Source organism: Cetorhinus maximus, chromosome 1 (genome assembly GCF_964194155.1).
Source record: "Cetorhinus maximus chromosome 1, sCetMax3.hap1.1, whole genome shotgun sequence".
Lineage (NCBI taxonomy): Eukaryota > Metazoa > Chordata > Chondrichthyes > Lamniformes > Cetorhinidae > Cetorhinus > Cetorhinus maximus.
This window is the reverse complement of record NC_135879.1, coordinates 153,801,391-153,820,967: the sequence shown is the minus strand read 5'-3', so window position 1 is coordinate 153,820,967 and position 19,577 is coordinate 153,801,391. Positions and strand designations below refer to the sequence as shown.

Sequence of the window (19,577 nt, the reverse complement as noted above, 5' to 3'; positions counted from 1 at the left end):
GTATTACTGATTGGAGAGATTCAAACATGAGTTGTGGGAAAGGAAGACATGGATTTGGGAGACTTTGTATTGAACTATTGAGGTCTGAAATGGGACACAGGTCCAAAGTTTGCAAGGAGATAGAGGGTTCAAGGGAATAGTATCATAGTGGTTATGGTACTGGACTAATGATTAGTTTGAATCTCATCATGGCAACAAGGGAATTTAAATTTAATTAAAGAAATAAATCTGGAATAAAAAGCTAGTATCAGTAGGAATGGAGACCATGTAACTATTGGATTGTTGTAAAAAGCTATCTGGTTCACTACTGTCTTTTAGGTGCAGAAATCAGTCATCCTTAGGTCAAAGGTTTTCAGGGATAGATGGGAATGTAGAACATGAAACACAAACAGATCAGCCATGATCTTATTGATTGGTGGAACAGGCTCGAGGTGCCAAATGGCTTACTTCTGCTCCTAGTTTGTATGCGTAGGAACCAGAAGGGAGTTGGGTGATCAGCACTTCAGTGGGAATGGGCATCATGGACAAAATTAACTAGCTGTAAGGAAAAGTTGATAGAGAGAACTAGAGAAAGATGCAGAGTAAGACTGGTTTTAACAAAATAAGGGCCCGGCAAGAACTCTCAGCAAGCATGAATACATAATGGGAAATTACAGGTGTGTTCCCATGATTTTCTATTAATAAACATTAAGTAAAACTGTCTCCAGTATTTCTATCATTCTAATTCTTTTGCTTTCATTTGAACAGCTACTTGATATCCAATTTAAGCAAAATCTCTCTTGACATGCTACTTTGATTATTTTTAAACAGAAGTTAGCAAGACTGGATCAATCTCATGTGAGGAACAGAAAAGAGGAAATTAAACTGCTTCACAAACTGGAAATCTCCACTTCTGATCAATGTTTAGCCAACACCCCTCAGGATTACGCTGACAGTGGGAAACCATTCACTTCTTATAGCCCTTCACAGGCAGCTGAAGATTCAGAAACTACAATTCTGATACATGGCATGAAGCATTCAGACACTGATCTTTCTGGCAATAGTGACCAGGAGTCAGGTGTTGCTGATTTGAGCTGCAGATCACCAAGTGGTGGAGACTTCCTGTCTAGTGAAGATAGCAGCAAAAATCTGTCAGAATACCCAGAGGAAGTTGCCTTTGCTGTTGCATGAGAATTTAGTGATACCTGGTTAAAAAGGACCACAAATTCATACATTATGAGAGCAAAAGATCCATTTTATATTATATACTAGTAAATAAGGCAGATGTAAGTTTTTGGTATCGTTATAATTTATAAATCAAATTCCATCTCAGATCTCAAACATATAGAGCTCAGTTATCTCTCAGAGGGAGAAACAATTGGAAAAGTTATTTTTTGTTAAAAGGGAAGAAACCTCAGATTGACTAGTTTAGTTTTCTTTCCTGCTGGAGGACTCTAGTGAGGTCAATGACAGAAGTATCCTTTACCAGGTCTGTTACAACCAGCAGGGGGCAGTCTGGTAACTGGCCAACCTTAGGAAGTCAAGCAATTTATCCAGCATGTGACTAATTTCCTGAACTCGAGCAGTTCTAAAGTTGTAACTGATGTCAGAGTGAACTAGTAGATAGAAGGATCCATACTGAGAGTCTACATGCTGGCAAGAGAATTGAAATTTTCAAAAAGTTTTTTTTTAAAAAAAGTAAGCAGCTAGAATTTCCTTTTAATTGTAACTGGACCAATAGCATCTTAAGTGAATATATCCCTAGATTTTCCATGTTGTGAAATTAATTAAATGAAGTGAACACAAAAGATGTACTTGTATAGCTGTAAACATTAAGTTATTCTAAGTATGGCATTTACACATTTGGCTTTTTATATTATGAAATAGTTTCCTCGTGAAATTGAATGATTTCTTACACTTATCACCATACAACTTCTGAAAAGAAAAAAATTCAGGTAAATGGCAAAATGTGAATACGTAATGAGCCAAAAACACAGGAGTATCTCTAATGTACCCTCCCTTCAAGAAAACTAGCTGATTAATTTATTTGACTTCATAGCCTATGCCTTTCAATCAAGGTTAAAAAATGTTGAAATTGCAATTAATGCCGTTGCTTTGGTGTAACAGTATTTTTCACCCCATTCCAATTATTTAATAAAAGACTATTCATCCTCAGTCTTGTGTCCTCACAAAGGCCAAGCAAAGATAAAAGTTGTCTAAACAACCATGGATGAAACATACTGTGACACAATGGGCAAGTATGCCAACATATTTTGCTACTGGATTTTGTTTAAAAATGGATTACTTTGAAATTTAAAATGTCCAAAAATTGCTCATTTATTCTCAACTTCAGTCAACAGATACTCACGTATGTTTTAGTAGTTACTCAAAAGCAGAATTTTTTTTTTGCAATGTCCATTGTGTAAATGCACCCAGTTTCAACACTGAACACTGCTCTCTACCTTTTATATCTGCAACCTTTAAATGCATGAGTCAATGTCCCACATTAGAAAACTCAACATGTGCAAACCATTACACGTTGAAGTTGAGATTTTATTCCTTTTATGAAAAGAATAGTACGCTGGTAAATATATTTGCTACTTATAGTTTGAAAATCCTGTTATATATCTTAACATTCTGTAAATAGAAAAATCTGTCATATTATTGTAACATCATTGTATGCTTAATGTACTAATTAAATATAAAAAATGTGAAGTAGGTTGTGGCAATTCCATAATTCAAGCAAAATGAATTTTTAAAAAAGTATAGATTTACTTTATAAAACATCTGAAGTCATGCGTCACTGCACTTTCACCTTCTGACTTTCTGAAATAAGTTATACAAATTACCTCAGCATGACATTTAGATTGCTTATTGTAATGTACTTATGAAATGCCACAATGTTATTCTTAAACTGAAAACTTCAGCTCAATAAATTTCATCAATGATCAAACTGTTTGAAAACATTTTATGAATAGTAAAGCAACAGTGCAATTATCAGTACTATTTACATGTTAGTGCCATATTTAACACAGGAACTCAAACTACAGTTGCTTACAAATTTAACAATATTTACCAAGAATATTGAAACCTAACATACAGGAACAAATTTAGGTACATTTTGGTTATTTTGAACTGCATTTTAATACTGGAAATTGTGATTTTACAAAAACATCACCATTTCAAAAAAGTCATGCTGTATAACATTTCTTAAATGTGTTGACAGATCTGTAATTTTCATTTTGCAGTTTGAATGCATTCCATCTTGTCCAGGGCAAAAATTTCAATTCATGCCAACTTAAAAGCTGAGAGAGAAAAGATAGCATTATTAATGACAGCATAGTCTAAGACTGAGTGATTTTACCTGCAAGAAATAGTTCTAAAATTATTTAAAGAGTGCAAAACTAAAAACCAAAGAGATTGTACACTTTATTAAACTGAGAAAAATATACACAAACTACTGTAACCAGTGAACAAACCGCAGACTTGCCCTTTACCTATTTATCTTCTAACCTTATGCCAATGGTTAACTCGCAGCAACATCCAAATAGGATAGCACTCTCTAAAGAGTGTTTGGGTCCAAGCAACTGTATGGCTCCTTAAGCAGATCGAAGTGTTTCTAATGAACAACACAATCTGAACCAGGAAGTGCAAATTAGAATATTAAATGTAATCCCAAAACAGGTGCAGAGGCAAAATAGAAAGATAAAAATATCACACTGGCCCAGATTTTCCTGTCAATGACAAAGCGTCAATGTTCCGCCGCTGACTGCACTAAAAAAATCCATATTTACCTTATCTGTAAGTGGTAGGGGGAACTTGCCTTTCCGGCTACTGCAGGGGTCTAGTGGCAAGATCATCTCCAAGGCCTAGCACCGAGACATATTCTTGGTGAAGCCATACTCCTAGTGACATCACTAGAAGTCACGCCCTCAAGTAGTCAGTGACTGTCCAGGTTGGTGCTTTATGATGATTTTAGGCAGCTTTTAACTTTTTAAAATTTAAATACTTTTAATTACTAATATTTTTATAAACTTTGAAAATTGTTATAAACTTTTAAATACTTTTATCAGCAATAGGTTAAAGAAGAGAAAGCTTCTTTAGCTGTTAGTGTGCTGCAGAGAAGCAACTGACAGCTTTCTGGCACATTAGGTTCAATACTATAAAGCTCTCCTGGGACAGGGTTAGATGAAGAGGAATTGGGGTAAATCATGAATATTTTACAGAAATAGAACATTCACTTATCCTGCCTATTTGCTGACTTACACTTGTGCTTATGAGCCCTAACTTTTGGCACATAAAACTCTGTGCAAGGTGAGGGCAATTAAACAAAATTCTGGCACCAACGGTCCCCACCACTTTAATAGGAATGGCAGGACCATCAGAGTGGGCTCCTCTGGAACTATTCAGGCGCATTGCAATTTCCGGATGTCAGCTTAAGAAAGATTCCCAGAGATCTGCAGTGCCATTGCTGCCCTCGTTAGAGGAGAACATCTGAAGTGTTCACCATGACTAAGGAAAGAAAATCTGGGCAACTAAGACAAAAAGAAAAAGGAGAATCAACCAATAATTTATTTTTAAAAGAGCTCCACTAATTAAAATCCGAGGGCAAAGATATGCCACACTTACAAAAGTTAATTTTCAGAGTCACTGTGACTGCTTGATAGTAATTAAAATGTACCACATAATTAAAAATGGTAACAGATCGAAATGGACAAGCCCTAACTTTGTAGAAAGCTTAGTCTGTATCTAACATTCAACTTGAGGAACTTCATGCATATTTCAATACATTTGAATGGGGTGCCAGACAGCAAGATGCAATTTTTGTGAAGTTAACAGAAGAGCAACTTCTGGATTTTCACATTCAGTAGCGTATCAGTGCTTGCCTGAAGTCGGGATCCAACTTACACATAAACAAGTCAGTGCCATTAGCTTCACTATTATATATATATTTTTTTAGAGTAAATTCTGGCCCATTAAAACCAACTACATACAACTTATCTTCATAATTCCATGTTAAAGGGTTAAATTAAGAGAAATGTGACCACAGGAATATAGAAGTGTTTGGAAGGCATGAAATGATAGCTGGACCCAAAAGGAAGCTTCTTAGACTGGACAGACATGGCAAATAGTGTTTTACAGTTGTCTACTAGGGCCATTCTAAGTTAGTGTATAAATAAACAAGGTGGACCTCAGAATTGAGGGAAAAATATCAGGATTTGATAACTATACCAAATTAGGTAGTGGTGTGGCAAATCCCAATGAGGATTGTGAAAGACTACAGGAAGACATTGAAAAGCTAACATGAAGGGCAGATAGGGAGCAGACAGTTCAACGTAGAAATTTATGAAATTAAGAATATAAAAAAGTAACAAAAGGTAGTAGTAAAGATCCACTAGATTACTACCAGTAACGAGGGCTACAACTAAAAAGAGATTTGTTAAGTCGGGATTTTTCAGTGGAGCTGAGGGTAAGGAGTCAACTATTAGGCAGACTAAAAGCCATAAGGTTGTATCAAAAGTGAAACATTTTTGTTTTTAAGATTTTGTTATTGACAGCCACAAACAAGGTCAATATCTTTTACTATTAGCTATTTTACATTGCATCTGGTTCACATTAAGGAAGGGTACAGACGACATGTATGGACAGACTGCTGCCCCATCTCACCCCTCCCTCTCCCCTCCACTCCAACAAATCTTTGGGAATACATGGCACATATCAATTAAACTGATTGATTCTAAAACTTTATAGGCAATTGACATTCCGAGTTAGCGATTCTTGTTTGATCTCTATAGTGACAACAGAGGTCAGATCTGAGAGTTGGGCAGTAGCAACAATTCTATCATTTTTCAGATGGACAATTCTTGCCAAAAAACTGTAATTATGGGCAACCTCTGCTTAGTTCAGTTAGTCTGTAATCTACAGCCACAAGTGTATGCTAGTTTGACCCCAGGTAGTAATTTCTCACACAAGATATGAGCACCTATTTTCCAGGTTCAATGTAGAGAGAAGTAACTTTAGCAGAAGTGCCTTTATTGTTTTGATGTGTTGTGAAAGATAACTAAGGTTATCATTTAGTGAAAATACACTGCTTTGTAGTGGATATTGTTCATTAACATATTTATTCTATGTTGTATAAATAGTCTTGATTTATAGTTTGAGCCTGGGTCTTATAAGGATGTATATTTCCGCCTACCAATATATTCCAGTACAGCAATAGTTCACTTTTTAATTCATGCATCTCGCTATTGCTTATCTGGATATTGGGCATATACTAGAACCTATCAGATATGAGGTCTGCTTAAGGGAGTGGTCCGAATCAAAGTAAAATATCCAGTGTAAAATCCAAAAGTTATAAGAAATGATAGATTGTGCCTATAGTTACAGAGATGTGAACAGATTAGAAAAATCAGACGGTGGTTAAAATGTAGAAACCTTTGCCAAAAATTGTTGTTGAAGCAAGGTCTACTAAATTCTTTAAAAAAAGGAATTATATCGTTGCTTGAAGAAGAGTAATATGGGGAATGAGGGTATGGGAAATGAGCAGTGGGTCTAGAGGATGTGAAGAAGAACATTAAAGACTTAATAAGCCTAAAACTCTGTTGTAACAATCCATTAGTCTATAAACCTAATTGGCATCTTCAAGATATGGAATGATGCCACATTAGTAAACCTTGTAAAAACAACATATCAAAACTGTCGATTCCTGCAGAAGAATGGTAAATGTATAGCACACATTAATATTTGACTGAAACATTAATAATCAAAAATCAGCTGATCAATGATAAAAACTTAGCTTTCACTACCTTAAAATTCTTAGGCAAACTCATGCAATTAAACTTCACCTATAGTGTGTGAAACTGTCCATGTTGTGTCATCAAATGCTGAAGTTTCTCTTCCTTAGCCCGTCTACAGTGACAAAGCTGATGAAACAAAGAAAGCTTTAGAAGGGTGCAAGTGATAGTTTAAGTATAACTTCTAAGAAAAAAATCCACATGTTGCATTTTCTCAAGCAATGACAGAAGGTAATATTTTGCATACGTTGGAAATTAAAGTTATTTCCAAATTAGCACTGCGTCCTACAATTATTCTGTGCCATTTCCAATTAGAGTTTAATATTTTTAAAACTACAATATATTTAACTTAAATGCCACAGGGCACTTCCATCTCTTTAGTGGCCTCTGTTCGACCCATCTCCGACTTCCCCTACACCAATCTCACTAAACCGCTGACTATATTATTTCCCCTCTGGTTCATATGCTAGCGCCTCAGGAGCTCTCTCTCTCTCTCTCTCTTTCAAAGCCGCTGACTTACTGGCAGTTCCTCAGATAGCTCAGGCAATATTGAAGGAATATGCTGAAGGAATTTTCATGTTCAAGTTGCACCATGGCCTTGCCTCTCCCCATCTTTCTAACCTCCTCCAGCCCCAATACGCTTGAACTCCTGAATTTCTTGAACCCCACCATTGACACCTGTACATTCAGATATCTATGCTGTAAACTATGGAATTCCATCCGTAAATTTTCCACCTCTTCTTCTTTAAGATGCATTTTAAAACCAATCCCTTTGACCAAATTTTTGGTCAGCTATCCTTATATTTTCATATATAGCTTGGTGTTAAATTTTGTCTGATAATGCACCCAGAGTGTTCCTTAGCATGTTTTTCTAGATTAAAGGCAGTATATAAATGTCAGTTGTTGTTGTACATCAAAAAAGAGAGACATTAGGAGACAACACAATCACAATTCGCAGAAATTAGTCACTGAAGGATTGATCATTAGGGGGTACGGCCTTGAATTTAGATGGCAAAACTGATGCCAAATTAGGTATTTGAGTATGACAACAAACAGGTTTTAAATTCACATGAAGAAAAACACATTCTAAAACCAGGTGTAATTCCCAATAATGTTAAGAAATGGTGTGAAGAAAGCAATAACTTTGCAATCCTTTTGCATAGTTAGAAAATATATTTAACACAATTTTAGATTCGAAAAGACAAATCAGCAGTGGAGTACTAGTTTTCACAACTGGCAAAAAAGATGCAATTTAAAATGTTTTTTACAATGTAAAATCAGATTCTGGAGATTTGGCAAATCCTCCCATTGCAATTTGAGAAAACTGGCTTATTAATTCTGGTGTTAAATGAATGCCCTTTACTGACATTTGGAAACTGTGTGTTGGCGAATGATTCTGAATATCTTCTGTCTGCACCACCCCTATTTTATACACACATTATGGATTCTCATATAAAAGCTTGTCTCTGCATGTACTGCCTTCCATTTTGCATCAAGTCTGAAGGGGTATCACAGGATCAGTCTTCCTTGTTCTCCATGTTGAAAAGTGAAAAATACAGTCCATGTTATGCAAACACTTAAGGATAAAAGAAAATCCAGTGGGACCACTATTTATTTAAAATATTCTCCCATTTTCAGAAGTATGTTAATTGGTAGTCTGGGGTTTGCAGCACAATTGTGATGATTGTTGCTAAGAGGTCATATCCACTCAAGACCACTGCTTGGGTATTCATGTCAAGAAGATATAATAATGTTATTGGAAATTATTTTAAGAGAGTTCTATTGGGGGTCTGTGTCTATGTGTGTGTCTCTTGTGTGCCTTAATTGGATTAAAGACAGCTAGTCTGGGTGTTTTGATGTATAGTAGTTTTGAGATGTTAATTAGATAAACATAAGGAGGGTAGAAGGTAAAGTGTAACTTTGTATTTGTTAAAAGAAACCATTCAAGACTGTGGGTGAAATCTTACACCTAGCTAGAACACGCCAAGCAATGTGTTTACTATTTTTCAGCTTACTAATAAAATTGGTGGGATGAAAGGATGCTATTGTTAGAAGAGATAAAGTTAAAAGCCTAGTGCTACAATGGAAAATTTACATTCAAAGAGAAAGATATGTATAAAGGAGGAAGGAGATTGTGTGTAAAGAGGCATTTTAAGATCCAACAAGTGTGAGAAGCGTCCAGCCTGTAAGCCTCAAGTCTGTCTGCAAGAAACTCATTTTGAATGTGACTGTCCAGGGTGTGCTTTGCCAGAGGTCTATTAAATCTATGAGTTTTACTGTTGCCTTACCAGGCTTTAACTGAGAGTCAGATTAATAAGGGGATTTTTGTAGTTATTATTAGCAGTAATTTTGTAGACATTTATATGTGCTTACAATCTTTCTTGTATTAATAAATGTTTAATTTAGTTATATATAAAAAACTCTCGAGACTCGGTGGTCTTATTATTACTGAATTCAAAGCCTGCATCTTGAAACATACAAATTGCAAAAATGGATGACAGTTGTTTCAAGTTTCCCTCTGGGGCTTGAACAACTCAGCCTTTACCATCGGCTGTGTCATAATAGTGGTCTAAACAGGCAAATCCAGAGGTCAATTACCAACTTACAAACTAAATTTTTTCCACAATAACTGGCATGCGTCAGGTAATGACCAGTTTTCTTCCCCTTTTTATACACTTTAAAAATATTGCTTAGTGGTGATTTGCTTACATTTAACATAAAGTCTATCTTAAGTACATACATGATACATTAGACAGAATTATTTCAGCATAATATTGAATTGCTTCTTTCTATTACTAGGCTACAACGAGGGCAAGGGTTTCCTGGGTTGGAAAGTTCAAGGGCAGTGACTGAAGACAAGAAATAAGTAAATACATTTCACACCAAGGGATCTCAATAACCTGATCATCATGTAATCAAAGAAAGTTGGTACATACTGTTCTTTTTTCCATGAAGCTGCTGAGGAAATCATCAATTTCAACTTTGCCCTCAAGGAATTCATCAGCAATCACATCAGATTCCTCTTCTGCTTGATGAGCTGCTACTTTCAACCTGGCCTGCAGGGCACTTAAACTGCAACTCTAAAGGAATCCAAAATTTCAGTAATTAAAATTCCACACTTTAAAGCTGGTGGATGGTTAGTCTTATAACGTCTAACACACGTTCCTGAGTGTTGCAGACTCGAGACTACTGTAGTATTTACACCACTCTCCCCTCCATAAAGGGTGGAGTGGATTCAATACTTAGATATGGGGAAAGCCTTAAACATGCACCCACCACATTTTGTAATGCAGTAGACATTTAAGGAAAGGGAAATTTAACTGTTGAGAGTTGCTGTGTGGGAACCACTGAAGGCCAGCTTCTTTGTGTGCGTGCTGCTGACAAGCTGTGAAAGTTTTGAATTGGAGGCAGTCAGTGTTAAGCCAGGAGAGTCTTTGTTTTAGGAAAGTTTGTTTCTGAACCTCCTTTTGGCATTCCACATCAGAGTGGAAATGTCTGAGAAGCCATGAGATGTATCTTTATTAAAGTGACAACAATTCCTTGACTTGGGTAATATTTATTGGATTTTTGTGGTTAAAATCTATAAGGGGTTGTTGTCAGAAAGGTAGCTTAATTGTATACTTTTGACCAATGCTGTTTTTTGGGGGTTGTTTTGTTAGACTGTTTTAACTGTGCAACTTTTATCTTATGTGCTTAATTTTTTTTCCTTTTTAATAAATCTTTTAATTTTTAAAAATTCTAAAGGTGTTACTGGAGTTCTATGGTTTTGAGGTCAGTAGCTCTTTCTTCTCATTTTCACAATAAAGAAAATGTTTATGATTAGCGAGACAGACTTCACTCTGGGGTCAGGGGGACTTTAATTGCCCGAATGTAGACTGGGACAGTGGTAGTGTAAAGGATGGAGAGGGACAAGACTGTGTTCAGGAGCATTATCTACAGCAGTATGTGTCCAGTCCAACAAAAAAAGAATGCACTGTTGGACCTGGTTCTTGGAAATGAGATGGGCCAAGTAGATCAAGTGTCAGTGGGGGAACATTTAGGAGACAGTGATTATTGTATCGTAAGGTTTAGGATGATGGTAGAAAAGGACAACGTGCAATCCAGAGTAAGAATAATTAACTGGGGAAGAGCCGATTTTAAAGGGGCAGGGATGGAGCTGGGCTGGATAGCTAGAACCAAAGGTTGGCGGGAAAAACTGTAGCTGAACAATGGGCTATCTTAAAAGAAGAAGTGGTTTGGGAAAAGTCAAGGTATATTCCCCAAAATGAAAAGGTAGGGCAAACAGATCCAGAGCTCCCTGGATGAAAAAGAAGAGAGAAATTAAGATTAAGAAGCAAAAGTATGCTTATGACAGGTGTCAGGTAGAAAATATAATTGAGGACCAAGCGGAATATGCAGAGGGCTCAGAGAGGAGGTGTAAAAGCAAATAAGAGAAGCAAAGAGTGATTATGAGAAAAGACTGGCAGCCAATATGAAGGAGAATCCCAAAGTCTTCTATCAGCACATAAATAGCAAGAGGGTGGTAAAAGTTGGAGTAGGGCCAATTAGGGACCAAAAAGGGGATTTACACATGGAGACAGGGGGCATGGCTGAGGTGTTAAATGAATACTTTGCATCTGTCTTTACCAAGGAAGCAGATGCTACCAAGGCCACGGTGACAGAGGAGGGAACTTTGTCACTAGAAGGGTTCAAAGTTGATAAGGAGGAAGTGTTGGATAAACTGTTGGTACTTAAAATTGACAAGGCACGAGGATCGGATGAGATACTTCCTTCAATATCCTTGGATGCAAGAGTGGAAATTGTAGGGGCACTGGCCATAATCTTTCAGTCTTCCCTAGACTCAGGGATGATGCAAGAGGACTGGAGAGCTGTAAATATTACAATTCAATGGATAAGCCCAGCAAGTACAGACCAGTCAGTTTAGAAACTTCCCACCACTGAAGTTAGAAACAATTATTTGGGATAGGATAGTACTCACATGGAAAAACATGGGTTGGGTGGGAAGAGACAGCATGGATTTCTAAAGGAGAAATAGTGTTTAACTAACTTGCTGTAGTTTTTTTGAAGAGGTAAGAGAGAGGGTAGATGAGGGTAATGCTGTTGATGTGGTGTACATGGACTTTCAAAAGACATTGATACAGTACCACACAACAGACTTGTGAGAAAAGTTATAGCTCACGGTATAAAAGGAACAGTAGCAACATGGATACAAAATTGGCTGAGTAATAGGAAACGGAGGCTAATGGTCAAACGTTATTTTTTGGGCTGGAAGGCGGCTTATGGTAGAGCTCCCCAGGGGTTGATATTGGTACTCTTGTTTTTCCTGATATGTATTAATGATCTAGATTTTGGTGTGCAGGGGACAATTTCAAAGTTTGAGGATAATATAAAACTTGGAAGGCACTGTAAACTGTGAGGAGGACAGTGTAAAACTTAAAGCTGGTGGAGTGGACAGATAGGTGGCAGATGAAGTTCAATGCGGAGAAGTGTGAGGTGATGCATTTTGGTAGGAAGAACATGGAGACACAATATAAAATAAGGGGTCCAATTCTAAAGGGGGTGCAGGAGCAGAGGGACCTGGGTGTATATGTGCATTGATCAATGAAGGTGGCAGGACAGGTAGAGAGAACAGTTAATAAAGCATATAGCATCCTGGATTTATTAATAGGGGCGTAGAGTACAAGAGCAAGGAGGTTATGCTGAACTTGTATAGGACAATAGTTAGACCTCAGCTGGAGTGTTGTGTACAGTTCTGGGTGCCACATTATAGGAAGGATCTGAACACATTGGAGAGGGTGCAGAAGAGGTTCACAAGAATGGTTCCAGGGATGAGCAACTTCAGCTAGGAAGATAGATCGAAGGGGTTGGGACTGTTCTCCTTGGGAGGAGAAGGCTAAGAGATTTGACAGAGGTGTTTAAAATCATGAGGGGGCTGGATACAGTAGATAGAGATAAACTGTTCCCATTTGTAAAAGGATCGAGAACAAGAGGGCACAGATTTAGTGATTTGCAAAAGGAGCAAATGTGATGTGAGAAAAAGCTTTTTCACACAGTGAATGGTTTGAGTCTAGAATGCATTGCCTAAAAGTGTGCTGGAGACAGGTTCAATTGAGGCATTTAAGAGGGCATTAGATGATTATTCGAAAAGAAACAATGTGCAAGGGTACGGGGAAAAGGCAGGAGAATGGCACTCAGTTAGAGAGCCAGTGCAGAGACGGTGGGCCGAATGGCCTCCTGCGCTGTGGCCTCCTTCTGCGCTGTAACAATTTTGTGAATCTGTGAAATTATAAAAATCTGATGGTTTCACGTTAATAAGCCTCCATATTATTTGTTTACTCTATAGGAAATGACAACAAAAAATATTTTTAAAAATTCTTTCATGGAATGGAAGCATCTATGGCAAGGACAGCATTTGTTACCCAGCCCTAATTGCCCTTGAACTGAGTGCCTTGCTAGGCTATTTCTGAGGGCAGTTAAGAGTCAACCACATTGTTCTGGGTCCGCAGTCACATGTAGGCCAGCGAGAGTAAGGATGGCAGATTTCCTAAGGATATTAGTGAACCAGTTGGATTTTTACAACAATCGATAATAGTTGTCACGGTCACCAATACTGAGATTGGCTTTACATTCCAGATTTATTAATTGAATTTAAATTTCACCAGATCATAGAATTTGAACCCATAGCCTGGGCCTCTGGATTACCACTATGCCATTGTCTCCCCTCAGTTAAAATGTTAACAAACTACACAATTTACAGTGAAACGAAAGGACAACATCACTTGCCTCACTCAGTTCATGTTGTCTTTGCAATTTTTTCTCAAAGGTGCTTTTGAGATGAGTTAGCTGATCATACTGAAAGCAAACAAAAAATATTACATATAACATACATTTTAAAACATAAAAATGTAAAAATATAAACAGTGTCTTACTTTATCTAACAGCTCCTGTCTTTCTGCTTCCAACTGAGGCTCAAGATGCAAATTTTTTTCTTCCAAGAAACACAAAAGAAAAGTTTGAGAGACTCCATACTCATTAATCAAACAAAAACACGCAGACAGATAATTAGAACTAAACATACTTGCTAGCTCCTCAATGTAGTTTACCAGATCATCTTTGTCAGTGCAAATCTGCTTCAATTGTGGCAACCCGATGAAATGTTCCAGGAGCAGGTCCTCATTTTCATTCAAGTCTGTCAAATGTGATATACTATAAAACAAAGTCAATTTGAGAGCATAGTAACAAAAATTAAAATTAAATAAGCAAACATGTGTCTATTTGGGTACACAAATATATTTCCAAACAAATTAAGACAAATAAGTCAGATCATGGGCACTAACAATTTTCTTCTGTATTCAAGATGTTCATTAGAATCTGAGTCAGTTAAATTTTATATTTCAGAAAAAGCTAACAATTTTAACCTCACTACCATTAAGAAACAATAGACAGCCATGTAAACTGTCCCAGGTGTTAGGAATGGTTGAGAGTTTGAATTCTTCAATTAAACTTACATCCTCAATTCTCTGGGCAGAATTTTCTGCTTTCCGGGTGGGCGGGCCCGACTCAATCTCCGGCGGGCAGGGTGCCGATCCCCGCCGCCATTTTACGTGGGCGGGCCAACCAAGGCCTGCCCAGCATGACGTCCGCTGGGAAGCGCTATGTGCTTCCTGTGCAGGCGGGGGGATTCCCCAAATGTGAGAGTGCACTCTTTCGTGCATGTGCATGAAAGAGCGCACATCTCCCTGAGGCTAAGTGCTGCCTCAGGGAGATCGCTGACGGTTCTAAGAACATTAAAAATAGAAAAAAAAAATCCTTCACATGTCCCCCTCATGTGACAATGTCGCATGAGATGGGACATGTTCATAATTGACATTAAAACTTTACTAAACCTACATGAAACCTCATCCCACCGGTGGGTTTTCTATTGCCTGCTGGGGCTCCTGGCCTGCCCGCCAACCTTAAGGCTGGATGGGCAGGGCCGTTAATTTTAGTTTTAATGATCCTGCCAATGGCCTCAATTGGCCATTGACAGGTTGGCGGGCCCGCAGCTGATTTCACTGTGCCCCCGCCTTCCTGAAAATTTAAATGGGGCGGGATGGTGTTGGGGGTTCCCCCCGACGTCATCCCGCATCATTTTACGCGTTGGCGAGCGGGCCCCGCCCCCTGCTGGCAAAATTCAGCCCTCTGAACCACAGACAGCCACCTATTTTTGCTATTTGATTAAGAAGCAGGTGGCAGCAGTTCATCATTATGCTTGCACACCTTCTCTCAACACCTTTTGTTTCTTTACTTGTCCCATTACCACTCCTTTTCCTCGCACAACCAACTCTTTTCTCATTTAATGTCTCCTCTCTTCCAACCTCAGTGACGTTCCCTTATGTTCTTTTCCCCACCCTCCCCTTTTCACCAACTAAAAAACAACTTTTCCCAGTTCTGATCAAAGGTCATCGACCCAAAACATTAACTCTTTTCTCCACAGATGCTGCCCGACCTGCTGAGTATTTCCAGTATTTTCTGTTTTTATTATAAAAGTTATTTGATTAGGTATTTGTGTATCATCACGGTGTTCATTGGTAAAATGCAATACAGTAGAATGAGTATTCTGTTAATTATCTAATAACTGTATTTACATCTTTTGGCTACTGAATAGCAGTAGATGTTTGTTAAGTCAATATGCACATATGACATACATTTAAACGTATGCAAGGTGTTTCTATTAAATTGAGTGCATGTGGCTAAAACAGTGTTGTGGTAGCTGTAGTTAGCAATTTCAGTTGATTAACACTGGTGTAACCTATGTCCATAGTTTTTAAAATATTCCTGAGTGGGAAACACCTTCAGCATCCATAGCATCAGTTACCTAAAGGAAAAATTGATATTATTATAAAATTTTAGTATGCAGGAAGAGAGTCAAAACCAAGTGTTGCCTTCAAGTGAAGTAGACTTAGAAGGCCAGGACAATTGGACCACAGCATACCAACTTAAATCAGGCTACGAGTCACATTAATATTCATAGTTAAATAGCAAAAGCCAAAGCAATTTGAACAAGACTCTCCATGCAGTAGAAGTGAGACACAAAACTGCACTGTCACCTCTAGCAAGAGGGTGCCACTACAATGACAGGCTCACATAGGTCGTTTCTATTATAAATGAAACCTTGGAATTTAGATTATTCGAGACATTGTACTTGTAGTATACAATATACCTGGACAAAGGGACAGAAATCTGATCCACTCAAATGCTCTGTGGAATCCTCAATCATCTTCATTTTGAACATAGCTTCAAATATTCACAACACACCATTCCCCACAGGATTGGCATATCAGGACCACTTAAATGTACTTTAAAATAATTACACCACTATTCTATTGCATTACTTCTAAAATCAATTCTGATTAATACAAAAGGTTGTGCTATGACAATTTAAAATCTATAAAATCTTTATACTATACCCAAGTTCATGGAGCTCTGCAAAGTGGTCAGGGACATCAGGCATCTTGTAACTGTGACCATTCAAACCGAGCTAAAACAGACAAAAGAAAAATACATTTGCATCCTAATTTCAAGTTGCATGCTTTGAAGATTATAACAATATTTTTAAATCGTAATATTTCCTTTGACTGCACTTTCAAAACCCCTGACCTCTACCGCCTAGAAAGTCAAAGGCAGCAGGTGTATGGGAACCCCACCACCTGCAAGCTTCCCCAACCAAAAACACCATTCTGACTTGGAACTATAAATCGCTCTTCTTCCACTGTTGCTGGGTCAAAATTCGAGAACTCCCTTCCTAATAGCACTGTGCGTGTACCGACACCAAATGGACAGCAGTGATTCAAGAAGGCGGTTCACCACCACCACCACCATCTCAAGGGCAATGCTGGCCTTACCAATGAAGTTTATGTCCCATGAAAGAGTAAAAAAATGGCAGCACAACACAAAAGAAATAGTTTGCTACAAATAGATTACATACTTTCAGTGCAGTCTTCCTCATTTTTAAGACGCAGTTTGTTGTTCATATATTTTAGGGCTAAGGCCAATCACCCCAAAGGAAAATCACTAATTAATTGCTTGCTTTAATTCTTATTTAAACTTTAAAATTGTTAAATGTTTTTCCTCACTCTGCTGCATAAAAAAAGTCCTAACATAGGCTAGTGTCCAATGAAATAATTTGACAATATCAAGTTAAAAACTCAAAATGCAGTTGGAGTGATGAACAGTCTATTCCAATGGTCATGAAAATATGGAAAGATAAATGGAGAGTAAATTATGTTAAAGAATGGAGACAATTATAGTCTTATTGCTTACTCAACCCCAGGATTATAATTATTGTAGTGCCACAAAACAGGTGTTGGTTATGATTTATGATATGAAAATCTATGATTTTCACCACCAAATACAGTGAGTTTAAATGCTCATTGTTGATCCACCTTTCAAAAAAAAACTGCTATCCACATTGGGCTAATCTTAGACATTGGCTGGGATTTTCCGGCCTCGTCGCGGGCGGGACCCACTGTGGGCAAGGCTGCACCCCAGCCTGAAGTCCATTGACTTACGGCGGAACTGGAAGATCCCAGTAGCAGGTGCGGAAAATCCCGTCTATTATCAGAGTTTCGCCATCCTCAAAACTCTTCTTAACCACTGTTTTAATACTGTGACCTTTGTTCTCCTAGCCCAATCTAATCTACGCTCAATGGATAACTTTTCTCTTTAAAAACACGACTTCCATAGTAAAATGGCTCTAATCCAAAAAATTATTTTGAACAATCTTTCTTACCTATATATCTATCTACATAAATATTCTTAATCTCCCTCTCAACTTCCAGCTGGATCGTAAATAAAGGAGACAAAAATAAAGTCACCATTCAGAGCTTTTGGATTCCAAGGTGGTCATGCATCTCCTACTGCTCGCCTGGTTTCCAATTCAGTCTATACCCAGGCATATTATTAGGAATATGATTAACAGTGCATTTAGAAAATCAGAATATGATCAAGCAGAATCAACACAGGTTTATGAAAGGAAAATTGTGTTTGAGAAATCTGTTCGGAGTTTTTTTTAGCGTAAGTATTAGGAAACCAGTGGATGTAGTGCATTTAGATTTTTAAATGGTGCCACACAAGGTTATGACACAAAATTAGGACTCAATCGACTGGGGATATTATATTAAAATAGATTGAGAATTGGTCAATGGATAGAAAACAGAGATTAGGAATAAACAGAATATTTTCAGATTGGCAGGCTATAACTAGCAAGCTGTAGTGAGAATCAGTGCTTGGGCTGTAGCCATTTATGATCTATGTTAATGACTTAGATTAGGAGACTGACTGTAATGTATCCAAATTTGTTGTCAATACTAAGTTAGGTGGGAAAGTAAGCAGTGAGGAAGTCGTAAAGAAGCTGCAGAGAGATACAGATAGGATAAGTGAGTGGGCAAGAACATGGCAGATGGAACATAATGTGGCGAAATGTGAAGTTATCCATTTAGGTAGGAAAAATTGAAGTGGGATTTTTTTTTCAATGGTGAAAAACTGGGAAATATTTGCTTCTGATGGACTTGGGTGCCCATGTACATGAATCACAAAGTTAACATATAGATATAGCAAGCAATTAGGAAGGCAAACAGTATGTTAGCTTTTGTTACAAAGGGATTGGAGTATGAGCGTAAAGAAGTTTTACTACAATTAAACATTGGCATTAGTGAGGCCATGCCTGGAATACAATGTGCAGTTTTGGCCTCCTAGCATAAGGGCATACGGGAATGCAACAAAGGTTCACTTGACTGATTGCAAGGATTGGCGTATTGCCTTGTTAGGGGAGATTGAATAGACTAGGCCTTTATTCCTTGGAGTTCAGAGAAATGAGAGGTGATCTAATCGAAACATACAAAATTCTTAAGGGACTTGACAAGGTAGATGCTGAAATAATGTTTCCACTGGCTGAGGAATCTAGAACATATGGTCATAGTCCCAGAATAACAGGTTGACCATTTAGGACTGAGATGAGTAATTTCTTCACTCCAAGGGTTCTGAATGTTTGGAATTCTCTACCCTAGAGAGGTGTGTGTATTTGATCGCTGAGCATATTCAAAACAGAGGTTGCTAGATATTTAGGTACTTAGGGAAATAGGGAGATGAGGATAATGCAGAAAGGCAGAGTTGATGTAGAAAATCAGTCAAGAATCTTGAATAGTGGAGCAGGCTCAAAGGGGCAAATAGTCTGCTCCAGCTCCTATTTCTTATAAAGGGAATCTTTGATCAGAAGGCAGATTCATAGGCTGCTATTTTGAGTTGTCTGTCCCTTGGGTTGTCATTCCCGATATGCCTCAATCTTTTTTTTTGAATTTTCTAAAACCTTACAAGATTCTTCAAACCAGCTTTCCCATGAAAGACTAGCCAACATCTTTGTTTGAAGACAGGGTATTTGAAATACACAAGAGGGTGTGTCCAAGAAAGAAAGCAGTTTTCCCATGAAAGACTAGCCAACAGCTTTATTTGAAGACAGGGTATCCGAAATACACGATAGGGTGTGTCTAGGAAGGAAAGCACACCATTAACTAATGGTATCTTATCATCTTTTGGAGGTGGTTTGCAACTTGCATACTATCAACTGGTGAAAATAGGTTATCCTATTCGCAAGTATTCAGGGTATGACCTACAAGATGATTCAAGCTTGGGACCTCCTATTACCTGATCCACAATATCTTGGGCCTTTTCCCTCTACTTGTGCACTTGCTTGCACAAGTTTCTTCCTTTGTTGCTGACTATGCTTTAGCTTTACAGGCTTGGAAAAGACTGCTCCCTCACTGGTGG

General features: G+C 37.9%; 2 protein-coding genes across 4 annotated transcripts in view; one reads left to right on the top strand and one right to left on the bottom strand.

Moving 5' to 3' along the window:
* LOC144684590 (phosphatidylinositol-3-phosphate phosphatase MTMR7-like) overlaps positions 1–10,512 on the top strand; it is a 136,802-nt gene extending 126,290 nt beyond the window's left edge. The window contains exon 14 of one of the 2 annotated variants that reach the window (XM_078548583.1): positions 9,573–10,512. In XM_078548583.1, coding sequence (XP_078404709.1) covers positions 9,573–9,626 — 54 coding nt within the window. In that variant the 3' untranslated portion in view covers positions 9,627–10,512. Of the gene's footprint in view, positions 1–810; positions 2,933–9,572 lie in introns of those variants that run through there. The other variant, XM_078548573.1, reaches the window with a different exon arrangement.
* The window catches only part of vps37a (VPS37A subunit of ESCRT-I), a 36,294-nt gene continuing 19,647 nt past the window's right edge, over positions 2,931–19,577 (bottom strand). Inside the window, exons 6-12 of one of the 2 annotated variants that reach the window (XM_078548604.1) lie at positions 16,223–16,293; positions 13,852–13,979; positions 13,703–13,761; positions 13,557–13,625; positions 9,710–9,853; positions 6,786–6,902; positions 2,931–3,284 (exon numbers count right to left, since the gene is read on the bottom strand). In XM_078548604.1, the coding sequence (XP_078404730.1) occupies positions 6,825–6,902; positions 9,710–9,853; positions 13,557–13,625; positions 13,703–13,761; positions 13,852–13,979; positions 16,223–16,293 (549 nt within the window). In that variant the 3' untranslated portion in view covers positions 2,931–3,284; positions 6,786–6,824. The remainder of the gene's footprint in view (positions 3,285–6,785; positions 6,903–9,709; positions 9,854–13,556; positions 13,626–13,702; positions 13,762–13,851; positions 13,980–16,222; positions 16,294–19,577) is intronic. The other variant, XM_078548596.1, reaches the window with a different exon arrangement.